At 49.0% G+C, this 16530-nt stretch overlaps 1 protein-coding gene across 2 annotated transcripts in view; it reads left to right on the plus strand.

Moving 5' to 3' along the window:
- The window catches only part of ATOSB (atos homolog B), a 127012-nt gene that overhangs the window by 70573 nt on the left and 39909 nt on the right, over positions 1-16530 (plus strand). For both annotated transcript variants that reach the window (XM_068252422.1, XM_068252428.1), the window contains exons 2-3: positions 2903-3104; positions 4360-5650. In XM_068252422.1, coding sequence (XP_068108523.1) covers positions 3028-3104; positions 4360-5650 — 1368 coding nt within the window. In that variant the 5' untranslated portion in view covers positions 2903-3027. The remainder of the gene's footprint in view (positions 1-2902; positions 3105-4359; positions 5651-16530) is intronic.

The following is a 16530-nucleotide window of genomic DNA, read 5'->3' on the forward strand; positions in this document are numbered from 1 at the left end:
CTGCAGAGAGTCGCTGAGATTTGGTGCTCTGCGGAGAGTCGCTGAGATTTGGTGCTCTGCGGAGAGTCGCTGAGATTTGGTGCTCTGCGGAGAGTCGCTGAGATGTGGTGCTCTGCGGAGAGTGGCTGAGATCTGGTGCTCTGCAGAGAGTCGCTGAGATCTGGTGCTCTGCGGAGAGTCGCTGAGATGTGGTGCTCTGCGGAGAGTGGCTGAGATTTGGTGCTCTGCGGAGAGTCGCTGAGATTTGGTGCTCTGCGGAGAGTCGCTGAGATTTGGTGCTCTGCGGAGAGTCGCTGAGATGTGGTGCTCTGCAGAGAGTCGCTGAGATTTGGTGCTCTGCAGAGAGTCGCTGAGATCTGGTGCTCTGCAGAGAGTCGCTGAGATTTGGTGCTCTGCAGAGAGTCGCTGAGATTTGGTGCTCTGCGGAGAGTCGCTGAGATGTGGTGCTCTGCAGAGAGTCGCTGAGATTTGGTGCTCTGCAGAGAGTCGCTGAGATCTGGTGCTCTGCAGAGAGTCGCTGAGATTTGGTGCTCTGCAGAGAGTCGCTGAGATTTGGTGCTCTGCGGAGAGTCGCTGAGATGTGGTGCTCTGCAGAGAGTCGCTGAGATCTGGTGCTCTGCAGAGAGTCGCTGAGATCTGGTGCTCTGCAGAGAGTCGCTGAGATTTGGTGCTCTGCAGAGAGTCGCTGAGATTTGGTGCTCTGCGGAGAGTCGCTGAGATGTGGTGCTCTGCAGAGAGTCGCTGAGATTTGGTGCTCTGCGGAGAGTGGCTGAGATTTGGTGCTCTGCGGAGAGTCGCTGAGATTTGGTGCTCTGCGGAGAGTGGCTGAGATTTGGTGCTCTGCGGAGAGTCGCTGAGATTTGGTGCTCTGCGGAGAGTCGCTGAGATTTGGTGCTCTGCGGAGAGTCGCTGAGATTTGGTGCTCTGCAGAGAGTCGCTGAGATTTGGTGCTCTGCGGAGAGTCGCTGAGATTTGGTGCTCTGCGGAGAGTCGCTGAGATTTGGTGCTCTGCGGAGAGTCGCTGAGATTTGGTGCTCTATGTACACATGCCCCGTGGTTGAACCTATTCTGACAGCACATTACAAAATGGGAGGAGAACTGGGGCTTTCAAGCATTTGAAGTGAACTCGCACAAGGGCCAGGAATGTGTACGAGAGACTTTCTGTCATACCCGAGCTATAGATCATTAATACCGCGGCTTCTGTTTGCTGTGCAGGTTTCTTTGTTTGACTTTAGTTTATGTTTGTCATTTGCTCATTAGAATTAATTATCCGCATCTTGTTCCAGCTCTGGACGGCGGCCAATTACAGGGCAGGATCTTCAATGCGATTCGCTGTTGTGCAGCGCACACCCTCCTCAGTCGCGGCACAGCTGTGCTATTCAGGCCATACATACTTCACATAGCTGAATGTGTATTTAAGAAATCAGCAAGTCTAATGTATGACATTCCGCAAGTCTCGCTGCTCCCATCCAAAAGTGTATGTGTGTGTGGGGGGGGGGGGGGGACTCTGCTGAAATGTGATTGGATAAATGCGGACGCCAATTTAAAACCACCACGCAGCCTTTCCGAGGGACTTAACCAAAAGATAGAACTAAAGGGGAGAATAGATAAATACATTGTAAAGTGAGAAGTTTAAAAGTAGAAGACAGATGAAGAAATGATTCATATTTGCAGTGTAGTTTGTTCATGTTGTTTTGTCCTCTGAGAGCCTGCGGGTCATCATCTTTACTTCTGGCAGACATAGGACAGTACATGCAGCCACCTGCCTCTCCTGCACCCCCCCCCCCCTTCCATAGGACAGTACATGCAGCCTCCTGCCTCTCCTGCCCCCCCCCCCCTCCCTTCCATAGGACAGTACATGCAGCCTCCTGCCCCCTCTCCATAGGCCAGTACATGCAGGCTCCTGCCCCCTTCCATTGGACAGTACATGCAGACTCCTCTCTCTCTCCTGCACCCTCCTCCCCTCCATAGGCCAGTACATGCAGCCTCCTGCCCTCCCCTCTCCGTAGGCCAGTACATGCAGCCTCCTACCTCTCCTACCCCCTTCCATTGGACAGTACATGCAGACTCCTCTCTCACCTGCACCCTCCTCCCCTCCATAGGCCAGTACATGCAGCCTCCTGCCGCTCCTGCCCTCCCCTCTCCGTAGGCCAGTATATGCAGCCTCCTACCTCTCCTCCCCTCTCCATAGGACAGTACATGCAGCCTCTCCTCCCCTCTCCATAGGACAGTACATGCAGCCTCCCTTCTCCATAGGACAGTAAATGCAGCCTCCGCTCCCCTCTCCAATAGGCCAGTACATGCAGCCTCTCCTCTCCATAGGACAGTACATGCAGCCTCTCCTCCCCTCTCCATAGGACAGTACATGCAGCCTCTCCTCCCCTCTCCATAGGACAGTCCATGCAGCCTCCCTTCTCCATAGGACAGTAAATGCAGCCTCCGCTCCCCTCTCCATAGGACAGTACATGCAGCCTCTCCTCTCCATAGGACAGTACATGCAGCCTCTCCTCCCCTCTCCATAGGCCAGTACATGCAGCCTCTCCTCCCCTCTCCATAGGACAGTACATGCAGCCTCCCTTCTCCATAGGCCAGTACATGCAGCCTTCGTCCTCTTCTCCCCCCCCCCCCCCCCCTTTCCAGTCCTCTCTGTAGGACTGCACATGTAGCCTCCTGCCTGTCCTTTCCCTTCTCTTTACATAGGATTGTTTCCTGACCCTTTATAAATGGTTTGATGTACCCCTGTATTCCTGTATAGGCTGGGCTTTCTCTCCTATTGTATCTTGGTATTTCTGACTTATATGTACAGTATATTAGTACAATTTGCACTATTCAGCTGTTTTATATTTGGATACGTTGATAATATTATAATCTCACTGCTTTGCTCTTTGTGTTCATTCTGCAGGTGTCGGAGCTCCCTGGCGCTGGTTCTGATTGGAGGTTCCCTCTCCGGTATGGTGTGGAGGCAAGCTCTGAGCCTGCGCCTTTCTCGCAGCTGTAGGTGCCAGTATGACCGGACTCACCAGCTAGATGTGCCATGGAAGGAGGGTTCTAGCTGCCAGACAAGGGGCACCACACTGCCGCTGGCAGCACACAAACACACAGGGGTAAGAGCTGGGGCTGGGGTGAGATCTAGGGATTATCGAGAGAGACACACACCTCGGCTAGATTAGGTTCCTCTGAGGTGTAAGGCGTGTGACAGGCACTCTTTCGAGGGTGGGGATAAATTACCACCCTTTATCAAATGGAATTAATAAAAATATAATCTCTAGTCCCGGAAGGAATGCAAAGATCCCTTTAAGATCTCAGCCCATAGTTTAGACTCTAATCTGAATGCATCAGGAGAGGCAGTTTAAGTACAGTACTGTACAATTATTGACATGACTCAGAATTCAACATGTTTCGCCCCACAATGAGGGGATTCCTCACGGGTGTTGTATCAGGTGCATTAAAGAGAACCCGAGGTGTGTTTAAAGAATGTTATCTGCATACAGAGGCTGGATCTGCCTATACAGCCCAGCCTCTGTTGCTATCCCAAACCCCACTAAGGTCCCCCTGCACTCTGCAATCCCTCATAAATCACAGCCATGCTGTGAGGCTGTGTTTACATCTGTAGTGTCAGTCTCAGCTGCTCCCCCGCCTCCTGCATAGCTCCGGTCCCTGCCCCCATCCCTTCCCTCCAATCAGCACGGAGGGAAAGGATGCAGGCGGGGACTGGAGTTCTGCAGGAGGCGGGGAGAGCAGCAGACTGACACTATAGAGATAAACACAACCAGCTCTGACAAGCTGTTTGTCAGCAGCGTGGCTGTGATTTATGAGGGATTGCAGAGTGCAGGGGGACCTTAGGGGGGATTTGGGATAGCAACAGAGGCTGGGCTGTATAGGCAGATCCAACCTCTGTATGCAGATAATATTCTTCAAACCCACCTCGGGTTCTCTTTAAGAAGTGACAAGCAACATCTGAACATAGAAAAGTTTAGGCCAGTCTCTGTATCTGCTACTGAGACGCCAAAACTTCCCGTATGGCTTGAAACATGTTGGCTTGTGGGTCAATGTTGGGTTGTGGGTCATGTCATAAGAATTGGTGCACAGTAATGTTACGTGGCAGCGCACTATTCTGTGCTGCAAACTGAGGGGTCTTATGATTGACTCAGAGTGTCAACAATGCTTTGCCATTGGTATTTGGAAAAGTGGCAATAAGTAGATTGGTTGCACCAAACGCAAGCAATGGGCCACATCCTCACACCAGACTAGAATACCCTGGAAGTCCTTTGAATCATAATATTGTATGAAAATGTCTATATGCACAGGTGTTTTTTATAATAAAGTAGACTTATTAAGGTTTGTTTCTTCTGTCTTAAGATGCAGATCACTCTGGAGTCTTTGGGGTTCGTGTAAGCCACTGGAAAGAGGCTGCCCACTGGTCCCATCCTCTCGTGGCCAGCTTCCTTGGAGCTTGTCTGTTTCTCCTGCTCGCCCCAATATTCGGAGGCACACCTGTGTTGGATCCATGAGGCACATCCAGATGGACACCTCACCCAAGGAGGAGGCGGAAGGAGAGAACGGGGAGCCTGCCCCTGTTGACTCACTGTTTGCAGGCCAGGCTGGAGTTTTCAACGTTGCCCAGGACTGTAGGGTTGTTGTTGGGTACCCAGAGACGGAACACAAACTCCAAAAAGTCTATCATGTCTCTATATCATCTGACATGCCAGGGCCTAAAGCCATCTGCCGTCAAGCCTTGAAAAGAAGTGCTCCAGACCCACCTCCAGAGCCGGCAAGAAGCCCAAGAAGGGCCATGTGGGGGCCGTCCAAAAGCGACGTTCCTCCTGGACATGGAGAATATCCTAGTGGTTCCCTCATGGATGATGAAGACGATCAAGACATATTTGAGGATGGGCTGCTTTCTGAAGAGATGCCAATGTGTAGTTCCGCTCAGCATTTCTCCCACAGCGGACTACGAGTCATTGAACACAGAGCAGAGGGCTTTGCTTCCAAGGATGCTCCTGATAGGAGGTTGACCTCGCCGCCCCTTCCTAAGGTTGGTAGTAGAAGGACTGAACACCGTGCTCCTCTGCCCTGCACCACTTTGCACATTAACAGCCCAAAAGAGAGACAACTGGGAAACTCTGAAGGACTGTCAGCGGCCTCTGAGACCAATGGGAATAGTATTTCAACTGACCCAAGGCCTTCAGGGGCTTCTACCAGCAACCAGCACATACTTGATCTTGATTTGCACAACATTGCACGTACAGAGACATTGGTGGGAAGAGTAGACCAGGACAGCCCTGGTAGCAGTCATAGCTGTGCCAATGGAAATATAGATGATGGAGGAACATCTAAAGAACACTTTACGGCTTGTGTAGAAGATGGGAAGCTGCAGGCTGCCGCTTCTGTGGAAGACCTTGCTTCCTTAGAGAGGACTCCACCTGGGGTAGCCCGCCTGTGTGCCCCTGGAGGCAGTGGTGCTGCCGTGAAGAGAAAGCTGCTCCCATCCTCTGAGACTGGAGAATCCTGTTCCGAAGATGAAGCTCCTGGAAAGAGATGGAGAGGAGGAGAGAGTTGTCGGGCTCTGCATGGCTCTTGCAGAAGCACAGATTCTAAAGGAGCTCCTTTCTGGAACCATCTTTTGCCATCATCAAGGAATGCTCAGAAGGTAAGCTATGCTCTCAGTACCACTGTGCAATACTATTGTTCTGGACTGTTCCTTAAAGTGTACCCGAGATGAAAGACCTCTCAGGTTCCATACTTACCTGGAGCTTTCTTAAAAAAAGACACTGTAACATCAAAAAGTTCCCCTGGGGGGTACTCACCTCGGGAGGGGGAAGCCTCGGGGTCCCAATGAGGCTTCCCATGCCGTCCTCTGTCCCTCGGGGGTCTCGCTGCAGCCCTCCGAACAGCGGCCCAACAGATCCGTCAGCTTGTTCAATATTTACCTTCCCGGCTCCAGCGGGGGTGCTGTGGCGGCTCTCAGCTCCGGAATAGGCGGAAATACCCGATCTCAGTCGGGTCCGCTCTACTGCGCAGGCGCCGGAGACTTGCGCCTGCGCAGTAGAGCAGACCTGATGGCGATCGGGTATTTCCGCCTATTCCGGAGCCGAGAGCCGCCACAGTGCCTGCGCAGGAGCCGGGAAGGTAAATATTTACATCGCCGCTGTTCGGAGGGGCACAGCGGGACCCCCAAGGGACGGAGGACGGCGTGGAAAGCCTCATTGGGACCCTGAGGCTTCCCCCTCCTGAGGGGAGTACCCCCTAGGGGAACTTTTTGATGTTACATGTTTTCTTTAAGCCCCCTTGAGGCCGTTGAGTCCCTCGCTGTTTCCCCCGGTGGCTCCTGTCATCCGCAATACTGCCTGAAAGCCTGGCCAAGGCACTCTTCGTTGTGCATGCACGGTCTTGCCAGATGCACTCGCCATTGTGCTCCCACGCCTGGGAGCGATATGTGCCTGCGCAGGCACAGAACGATCCCACGGACAGGCTACCAGGCCATACTGCTGGGGACAGGAGCCACCCAGGGAGACGGCAAAGGGACTCAACGGCCTCAAGGGGGCTTAAGTAAGCCCTAGGTTACTTTAGTAGCTGAGATATCTTTCATCTCCGGTACACTTTAAAGCAGGGAAGTCGAACGCCAGTCCTCAAGGGCTGAGGTGGTTTTTTTGGCAACCACTTGATGGCAATTAATTGATGGAACTGAACACTGAAAGGTGTGGTCCATCGGGTAGAATACATTTCTCCATTTCTCAGTCCATTCTAAACCCTGGCATGGATATGTCCCTTGAGGACTGGAGTTCGACATCTGTGCTTTCAAAAGAACATAAATGTATTTTTTTCCTATTGCTGCTCCCCTACCAGCAGTGTAATTCCAATAAATGACTGATTTAACTTCCTTGAGGAGTTGTGAGAGATCCCGACTGCCAATCGTTTATTGATATTCCTCTTTCACAACAACGCAGTGATGGCTAACCTTGGCACTCCAGCTGTGGTGGAACTACAAGTCCCATGAGGTATTGCAAAGGCATGATGGGATTTGTAGTTTTGTCACAGCTGGAGTGCCAAGGTTAGCCATCACTATTCCTGTGTGAAAACTTTTCTTATGACTTCTACACCAGGTCTGATCATTCCTCTGTGTTCTCCATCCACTTCCTGTCAGTGCTTCTCCTCCTCCTCCTCCTTCCTGGGCACAAAATGGAACAGGAAGGAATGTGAAGGACACGCCTCTCAGACATTATTACAGATCACAGATCTGCAAGTAAAATTTTCGCAAAGTACATAAATCCCAGGGTAGAATGCACTAAATTACTTTTTTCCTAATTTGCTGCCGCTTACAGTGGGCAGTAAAATACTGACAGATCTGACAGGTTTTGGACTAGGCCATCTCCTCATGGGGAATTTTCAGTATCTTCTTTATTATTTACAAAAGCCTCCCTAGAAATGATGTATACAAAGAAACTGTCCAGCCTGCCTATATTCACCTACATTCTATTTTTGGCAGATCAAGAGATCCCCCTGATAATCTATTGTAGAAAAGGTAAAGGGGGTATCAGCTACAGATTGGGAAGACGTTCAATCCTTGGTTACGGTTTCTTTTTAAGGCCCGTAGGCACGCTAGATTAGATTAATGTTGCCCAACTGGAATTGGGACCCCTTACCTCAGGCGACATTATGGGCAAAGGCTGTACAGATGCATTATGGGCCTATAGGCTTACATTGCGTTCTGTTACAATTAAGGGGTTGGGGGGGGCGCTCTGCTGAAGAATCAGAATCAACTTTATTCGCCAAGTGCGGCAGGAGCCGCACCCGGAATTTTTTGTGGACACACGGCAATTGGCATAAAAAGCATCAAAAACAATTGGCATAAAAAGCAACATCAACATGGTACAGATAATGGCTACATAGACACAACCGCAGTTTGACAGACAGTGACAGCAATTGGCAAACAACACATGGTACAGATTCTTAGCTACAGAGACGCCCAGACGTCAGTTTAACAGACAGCAGCAGTTCATAGTTCAGGTTGGCAGGACTATCTTGTGCAAAGCAGACATACTGTACGGTGACATGTGGTACTGCGTGGCCAGCTGGTGACAGTTCCTTCTGTGCGCGTATTCCGCAGGGGGGTGGCTGAGGGAGATCAGGGGGTGTCAGTTGGGAGAGTGCATGAATTAAGTAGATCCATTTGGTGGATCACTGGCTGGGGTCGAGGTCTGCTATACACATGCCGGATTATCGACAGAGCTGCTTATTATTGGCCACCTCAGCCAACTTAAAGAGAAACTGTGACCAAGAATTGAACTTTCATCCCAATCAGTAGCTGATACCCCCTTTTACATGAGAAATATTTACCTTTTCTCAAACGGATCATCAGGGGGCTCTATATGGCTGATATTGTGGTGAAACCCCTCCCACAGGAAACTGTGAGGACCATGGTCCTGGCAGTTTCCTGTCTGTGAACCTCGTTGCATTGTGGGAAATGGCTATTTACAGCTGTTTCCAACTGCCAAAAAAGTAAGCAGCAGCTACTTCCTGTGACATCACCTGCCAGCAGTAAAATTTTTACCATGTAATAAATGTCAGAATGTAAATCAGGGAGAGGAAAGATTTTACAATAGGCAAACACTGACTAAATCATCTATACATAATTATTGTAAAAATGAAGCACTTTTTTATTACATTATTTTCACTGAAATTCCGCTTTAAATCTAGCGTGTGTACAGGCCTATAGATAACACATATATCCCAACTTTTTGAGATTAAGAAGGACACTTAAGCCACAGCCCTGCCACCCCTCTAACCACGCCCCCAGCACACCCCTAGTCACCTATACTATACAGATTTCATACGAAAAGTGTTGTTTTATAATGCAAACCACGCTGGTCCCCTTCTATCCTGGTTCATTTTCCTTCATAGTTACATTTGAAAATAAGAAATATATGAATTGAAAGCATGGGAATAAAGATTAGACTCAGTTAAACACATTTTTTTTTCTGTAGAAAAATTACATATCTTTACATAATTTGTACATCTGTTCTGAAAGTGGGACTAATGAGGAAGAAAGAGGGACAGTTGGGAGCTATGAGATACCATGCTATCTTATCTGAATTCTGTGTGTCCAGAAAGGTAATATGCGATGGGACTATGCATTCCACCACCACAGAGGACATGTTCAAAACGGGCGTGTCTGAACGGATCTTATAGATGACACAGGATCCATTGACGTGTCTGTCACAGAAGATAGTCCTTTATTGGACCTTAAGCCGCATCTACACGCGTAGATGCGGCCGCGATGTTCCTTATCAATCGAGCCGCTGATGCGGCTCGATTGATAAGATCCGACAGGACGGATCTCCCCACCGCCGATTACCTGCTCGCTCCCCGCAAGGGGACAATGGCAGGGAATCGAGCGGAAGATAAGCGGCGCTGGCGGGGACGAGTGGGGAATCGAATGCGGCGCAAGCGGGGACGTGGAAGAAGCGATCCGGCGGCTAATCGAGCCGCCGGATTGCAGCCTCATCTACCCGTGTAGATGAGGCTTAAGGTGGGGACACACATCAAAGTCTTTGGAAAATGAAAGATCACAGACCAATCTTACCCCCTTCCATGTAGTATGAGAGCCATACTCTACACAGTCTATTCTATGGAGCTGCACTCCCCATCAGACAGAGATCTTACCCCCTTCCATGTAGTATGAGAGCCACACCTACACAGTCTATTCTATGGAGCTGCACTCCCCATCAGACAGAGATCTTACCCCCTTCCATGTAGTATGAGAGCCACACCTACAGGCCTGGAACCCACTAAAAACCGCAAACGCAAAACGCAACCGCTAGCGTTTTGTCTGAGCGGTTTGCAAGCGGATTCATGCGCGTTTTGGGTTGTGTTTTGCAACATTGTATTTTTTTCCCCAGCGGGTGCCTAGCGTTTTGCGTTTTGCGTTTTTATCCTGATTGGTCCTGTGAATTATTTTTCATTTTGTTACAGTGTGCTGAACCGCAAAACGCTAGCAGAACCGCTCAGTTTAGGTTTTGCTGAGCGTTTCTGCTAGCGTTTCAATACTTTACATTGAAGCGCTAACGCTCCCAAAATGCTGCATGTCCTGCGTTTGCGTTTCTGGGAAACGCAAACGCTCCTGTGGAAGTTGCCCCATCCATTAACATCAGCTGAGCGTTTTGGCAAAACGCTAGCGTATCGCAGCGCTGCCAAAATGCTCAAAAAAACGCTCTTGTGGGTTCCAGCCCACACAGTCTATTCTATGGAGCTGCACTCCCCATCAGACAGAAATCTTACCCCCTTCCATGTAGTATGAGAGCCATACCTACACAGTCTATTCTATGGAGCTGCACTCCCCATCAGACAGGAATCTTACCACCTTCCATGTAGTATGAGAGCCACACCTACACAGTCTATTCTATGGAGCTGCACTCCCCATCAGACAGAAATCTTACCCCCTTCCATGTAGTATGAGAGCCACACCTACACAGTCTATTCTATGGAGCTGCACTCCCCATCAGACAGAAATCTTACCCCCTTCCATGTAGTATGAGAGCCACACCTACACAGTCTATTCTATGGAGCTGCACTCCCCATCAGACAGAAATCTTACCCCCTTCCATGTAGTATGAGAGCCATACCTACACAGTCTATTCTATGGAGCTGCACTCCCCATCAGACAGGAATCTTACCACCTTCCATGTAGTATGAGAGCCACACCTACACAGTCTATTCTATGGAGCTGCACTCCCCATCAGACAGAAATCTTACCGCCTTCCATGTAGTATGAGAGCCACACCTACACAGTCTATTCTATGGAGCTGCACTCCCCATCAGACAGAAATCTTACCCCCTTCCATGTAGTATGAGAGCCACACCTACACAGTCTATTCTATGGAGCTGAACTCCCCATCAGACAGAAATCTTACCGCCTTCCATGTAGTATGAGAGCCACACCTACACAGTCTATTCTATGGAGCTGCACTCCCCATCAGACAGAAATCTTACCCCCTTCCATGTAGTATGAGAGCCATACTCTACACAGTCTATTCTATGGAGCTGCACTCCCCATCAGACAGAGATCTTACCCCCTTCCATGTAGTATGAGAGCAATACCTACACAGTCTATTCTATGAAGCTGAACTCCCCATCAGACAGAAATCTTACCCCCTTCCATGTAGTATGAGAGCCACGCCTACACAGTCTATTCTATGGAGCTGAACTCCCCATCAGACAGAAATCTTACCCCCTTCCATGTAGTATGAGAGCAATACCTACAGTCTATTCTATGAAGCTGAACTCCCCATCAGACAGAAATCTTACCCCCTTCCATGTAGTATGAGAACCATACTCTACACAGTCTATTCTATGGAGCTGCACTCCTCATCAGACAGAAATCTTACCCCCTTCCATGTAGTATGAGAGCCATACTCTACACAGTCTATTCTATGGAGCTGCACTCCCCATCAGACAGAAATCTTACCCCCTTCCATGTAGTATGAGAGCCACACCTACACAGTCTATTCTATGGAGCTGAGCTCCCCATCAGACAGAAATCTTACCCCCTTCCATGTAGTATGAGAGCCACACCTACACAGTCTATTCTATGGAGCTGCACTCCCCATCAGACAGAAATCTTACCCCCTTCCATGTAGTATGAGAGCCACACCTACACAGTCTATTCTATTGAGCTAAACTCCCCATCTGATAAAAATCTTTGCAAGACGTTGCACACAAAGATGCTGTACACATGCAACAGATCAGTATCTGCAAAAGATCCGTTCCTGCAAAATGCATTCACATAGCACCCAACCGTCCCGGGATGGTCACGGGTTGGGGGAGGGGTCCCGCTATCCCAGGCCACCCCCCCTTGTGTCCTGGCAGGCAGAGGAGAGAAAAAAAAAGATCGAGGCACCAGCCGCGGACAGCCGCAGAAGTGTACTAATGCGGCGGGGAGCAGAGCCGACATCACTCCTTCCTCCCTCTCTCTCCATCATGGCCCCCCTCGTGAGTCCCCATGAAAGGCCGAGATCGTGCGCAGCGGGCGTTTAGTTTACATTACCGTTCGGTGACCGGCTTCCTACTTCCTGTTTCCCATGACGCGAAACAGGAAGTAGGAAGCCGGCCGCCAGAACAGTAATGTAAACTAAACGCTCGCTGCGCACGATCTCGGCCTTTCATAGGGACTCACGAGGGGGGCCATGATGGAGAGGGAGAGAGGAAGGAGTGATGTCGGCTCTGCTCCCCGCCGCATTAGTACACTTTATTTTTTTCCTCTTCTGCCCACTGGCACCCTCCGATCCACCCCCACAGAGTGCCACCCACCCAGAGTCGCACCCTCCAATCCACCCACAGAGTGGCACCCTCCTACCCACCCACAATGACACCCTCCTCCCCACTACCACAGTGGCACCCTCCTCCCCACTACCACAGTGGCACCCTCCTACCCACCCACTCATAGTGGCACCCTCCAAACCACCCACCCATTCAGAGTGGCACCCTCCTATCCAACCACCCAGAGAGGCACCCTCATACCCACCTACCCACCCAGAGTGGCACTCTCATACCCACCTACCCACCCAGAGTTGCACCCTCCTCCCCACTACCAGAGTGGCACCCTTCTAACCACCCACCCAGAATGGCACCCTCCTAGCCTCTCACCAAGAGTGGCACTTTCCTACCCACCCATTCAAAGTGGCACCCTCCTCCCGACCCAGAGTGGCACCCTCCTCCCGACCCAGAGTGGCACCCTCCTCCCGACCCAGAGTGGCACCCTCATCCCCACCCACCCAGAGTGGGACCGTCCTCCTCCTTACCCACTGACACCCTACTGCCCACCCACTGGCACCCTCCTCCTACCCACTAGCACCCTCCTCCCCACCCTCATCCCGCCCATTGTCACCCTCTCCCACCCTTCTGAAAAATGTAGGGTGTGGCTTAAGGCTGCACAGGGGGCGTGGCTTAAGTGTCCCTCTTTCTCATCTTACAAAGTTGGGAGGTATGCATTCATAGTCTATGATATCTGCAGTTCCTCATACACACCTTGTTTAACGGACATTCATCTGCAGATCTGACCATTATCTGAAGATCAATCCTGTTGGATCTGATCTGCAGATGAATGTCTGTTAAACAAGGTGTGTATGAGATCTGCAGATCTCATAGACTATTAATGCATTTTGGAGGAACGGATCTTTTGCAGGAACAGATCTTTTGCAGATACTGATCTGTTGCATGTGTGCAGCATCTTGCAAAGATTTTTATCTAATAGGGAGTTCAACCTAATAGAATAGACTGTGTAGAGTATGGCTCTCATACTACATGGAAGGGGGTAAAATTGGTCTGTGATCTGTCATTTTCCAAAGACTTTTATCTTATGCGGGTACCCACCTCTAGTGTCACTCTAACCTGGGAAGCTATTTATTCCTGGTACACACGAAGCAATTGCCTGTCAGATCGACAGGTCAAATCTATCATTTCCACCAGGTCTGATCTTATTTCTGATTATTTTTATGATCTATTTTGTACAGAAGTGATTGGAAAATAGGTCCATTCTTATTTCCTATCGTTTTTCTGATCTGACAGAAATGATCAATTCGACAAGTCGGTCTGACGGAAAATTGCATGGTGTGTGTACCAGGCATTAGATTCCTTGTCATTATGAACGGGTGTATTCTCTGTTCATTATTTCCTGACCTTGAGGCCATTCACCACATTTTACAGCCTGCGTTCACCTTTCCTCCATAGCAGAGTGCAAGCCTTTGTAATCTGTTATCAGGCTTCCAAGTCAGTCTGCAGAGTCCTTCAGCCCCACACAAACAGGAAGTCAGGGGTACGCACGCAAAAGACTTCCTCTAGGATCAGAGATTCCATGGAGCTGCTGATGTTATCAGTTAAAAAACTGCATCCCAACTGTCCTTTAAGGCTGCTTTCACAGTGGGACGTTACAGGCGCACGTTAGAGCAGCCTGTAACGCAGCCCAACTCGCAGTAATGAAAAATCAATGGGCTGTTCACAGTGCCCACGTTGCGTTACACAGTAACGCTTCACGTCAAGACAACGTACTGCATGCAGTACTTTATACGCGGCTAAGCCGCGTTAGACTGTTTGCACATGCTCAGTATGGGTGTTTTTTTTATTTTTTTTATTTAGGGGGCATGAGGGCAGCTTCCTGCACATGCCTGCTCCGGTTTTTGAAGGTATCCTTCAATTCTAGTACACACAATGCAATTTTCGGTCAGATCCAGTCAATCGGATCCAAACTGCTTCCGATCAATAGTGCGATCAATTTCCCATTAAAAACTACCCAAAATCAAATCTGACCGGTCGCAAATTATCAAATCGATCCATCGATCTGACGTCTAGTTGCATCGTGTCTATTAAAGGGGCACTATGGTGAAAAATTGTAAAATTAAAAATATGCGCAAACATAGACAAATATTAAGTACGTTTTTTCCAGAGTAAAATGAGCCATAAATTACTTTTCTCCTATGTTGCTGTCACTTACAGTAGGTAGTAGAAATCTGACAGAAGCGGCAGGTTTTAGACTAGTCTATCTCTTCATGGGGGATTCTCAGGGATTTATTTATTTTCAAAAGCACTTTGTGAATGGCAGTTGCTCTGTCCAACTGCCAAAAAACTGTGTAGTGAGCAGGGAAGTGGGCCAGCATCATTGTTTAAATCCTTTTCAGGGAATCCTACCTAATAAAAGCTAAGTGTTGCTGCGTCCAGCAGTTTTGTCCCTGTGTCCCAGGATTTTTGTTACTGCGCATGTGCGCAGTAACTGACAGCTGGGACCAGGGAGGTGGGCGGGGGCACGCCTGCGGCGGTTGCGTGCGCGCACATGCGCACTGGCGGCGGCCGTAGACCTAGAGCCCGTTTTTAAACGGGCTGGGTCTACTAGTATCTTCATAAAGAATAAAAGCCTTGCTGAGAATCTCCTATGAAGAGATGGACTAGTCGAAAACCTGTCGCTTCTGTCAGATTTCTACTACCTACTGTACGTGACAGCAACATAGGAGAAAAGTTATTTATGGCTCATTTCACTCTGGAAAAACCGTACTTCTTATCTGTCTATGTTTGCACGTATTTAAAATTTTTCGCCATAGTGCCCCTTTAAGTTTTTAATGATGGGTCAATGAGATGCTAATCCTTTTGCTTTGCATGCAAAATTGTATGTAATGCAAATTGTAGGCAGATTGGAATTTGGCCAATGACATTTGTCAGTAAGAGTATTTGTCCCAGTTCCTAGCTGCCTGCGATTTGTACTGAATATGCATAAAAGTCAGCATAACCAGCTGACCAGCTTCTACTATCCTAATGCCTGGTACACACCATGCAACTTCCCGTCAGATTGACGGTTGAATCAATAGTTTCCAACACGTCCGATCTGATTTCCGATGGTTTTCCTGAACAATTTTCCAATTACTTCTATGCATAATCGATCAGAAAAAATATTGAAAATCAGATCGGACCAGAAATGATCGATTAGACCCGTCTATCTGACGACGGGAAATTGCATGGTCTGTGCTAAGCATAAAGCTACGTACATCCACTAGAGTAAACTCACCCAGGGCAGCCAATAAAGACCACCTCTGAGAATCTCTCCCCCCCCCCCCCATGCCTTCTAATGATCCGGCATGTCAACCCTCTGAGTGCATTGTCCCCCTACTCACCCCGCTTGCCGGAAGCCACTGCCTTGTGTGCCGCAAGTCATAGCTCCTCCCCTTTTAAAGCAAAAGACTTATCGCTAGCCTCCAGGCAAGTGACCTGTCTGTACAGAAGCCTGCCTTGAATTGCTACCCGAGAGATTGCATCCCAATCCTATTGGACAACAGTGTTCTTACGTGTGTACAAGGCTTTACTGACACCTAATTTAACCCTTCTTATCGTTATTGACTCGGTAACGATACCTGCTAGTTCAATGAAGAAGAAGGAAGGGTCGGCTTTGCTGTCATGGTGCTTTAATCCTAAATCGGCAATACGTGACACACTGCTACAGTCATCAAAGAAAAGTCACATACCATAAATCAGCAGAGCATTCAGGTGGGTGCAGGGGGAGGAGCTTGAGCCTGACGGCTATTTCGCGCTGCTGCGCCTCTCCGTAGAAGCGATCAGCTTGAATGGACAGTGCTTAAAGAGAAACCAATCAGTAGCTGATACCCCCTTTCCCATGAGAAATCCATTCCTTTTCTCAAACGGATCATCAGGGGGCTCTGTATGGCTGATATTGTGCTGAAACCCCTCCCACAGTGTGATGTCAGGACCATGGGGCTGAAATCACACTGTGGGAGCCTTGTTGCAATGTGGGAAATAACAGCTGTTTCCAACTGCCAAAAAAAGCAAGCAGCATCTCCTTCCACTGACATCACCTGCCAGCAGTAAAAATTTCACCATGTGACAAATGTCAGAATGTAAATCAGGGAGAGGAAAGCTTTTACAATGGACAAACACTGACTAAATCATTTATACATAATTATTGTAAAAATGAAGCACTTATTTATTACATTATTTTCACCGGAGTTCCTCTTTAAAGGAAGTAGCTAAAGAATG

This window comes from Hyperolius riggenbachi, chromosome 1 (assembly GCF_040937935.1).
Source record: "Hyperolius riggenbachi isolate aHypRig1 chromosome 1, aHypRig1.pri, whole genome shotgun sequence".
Classification (NCBI taxonomy): Eukaryota; Metazoa; Chordata; class Amphibia; order Anura; family Hyperoliidae; genus Hyperolius; species Hyperolius riggenbachi.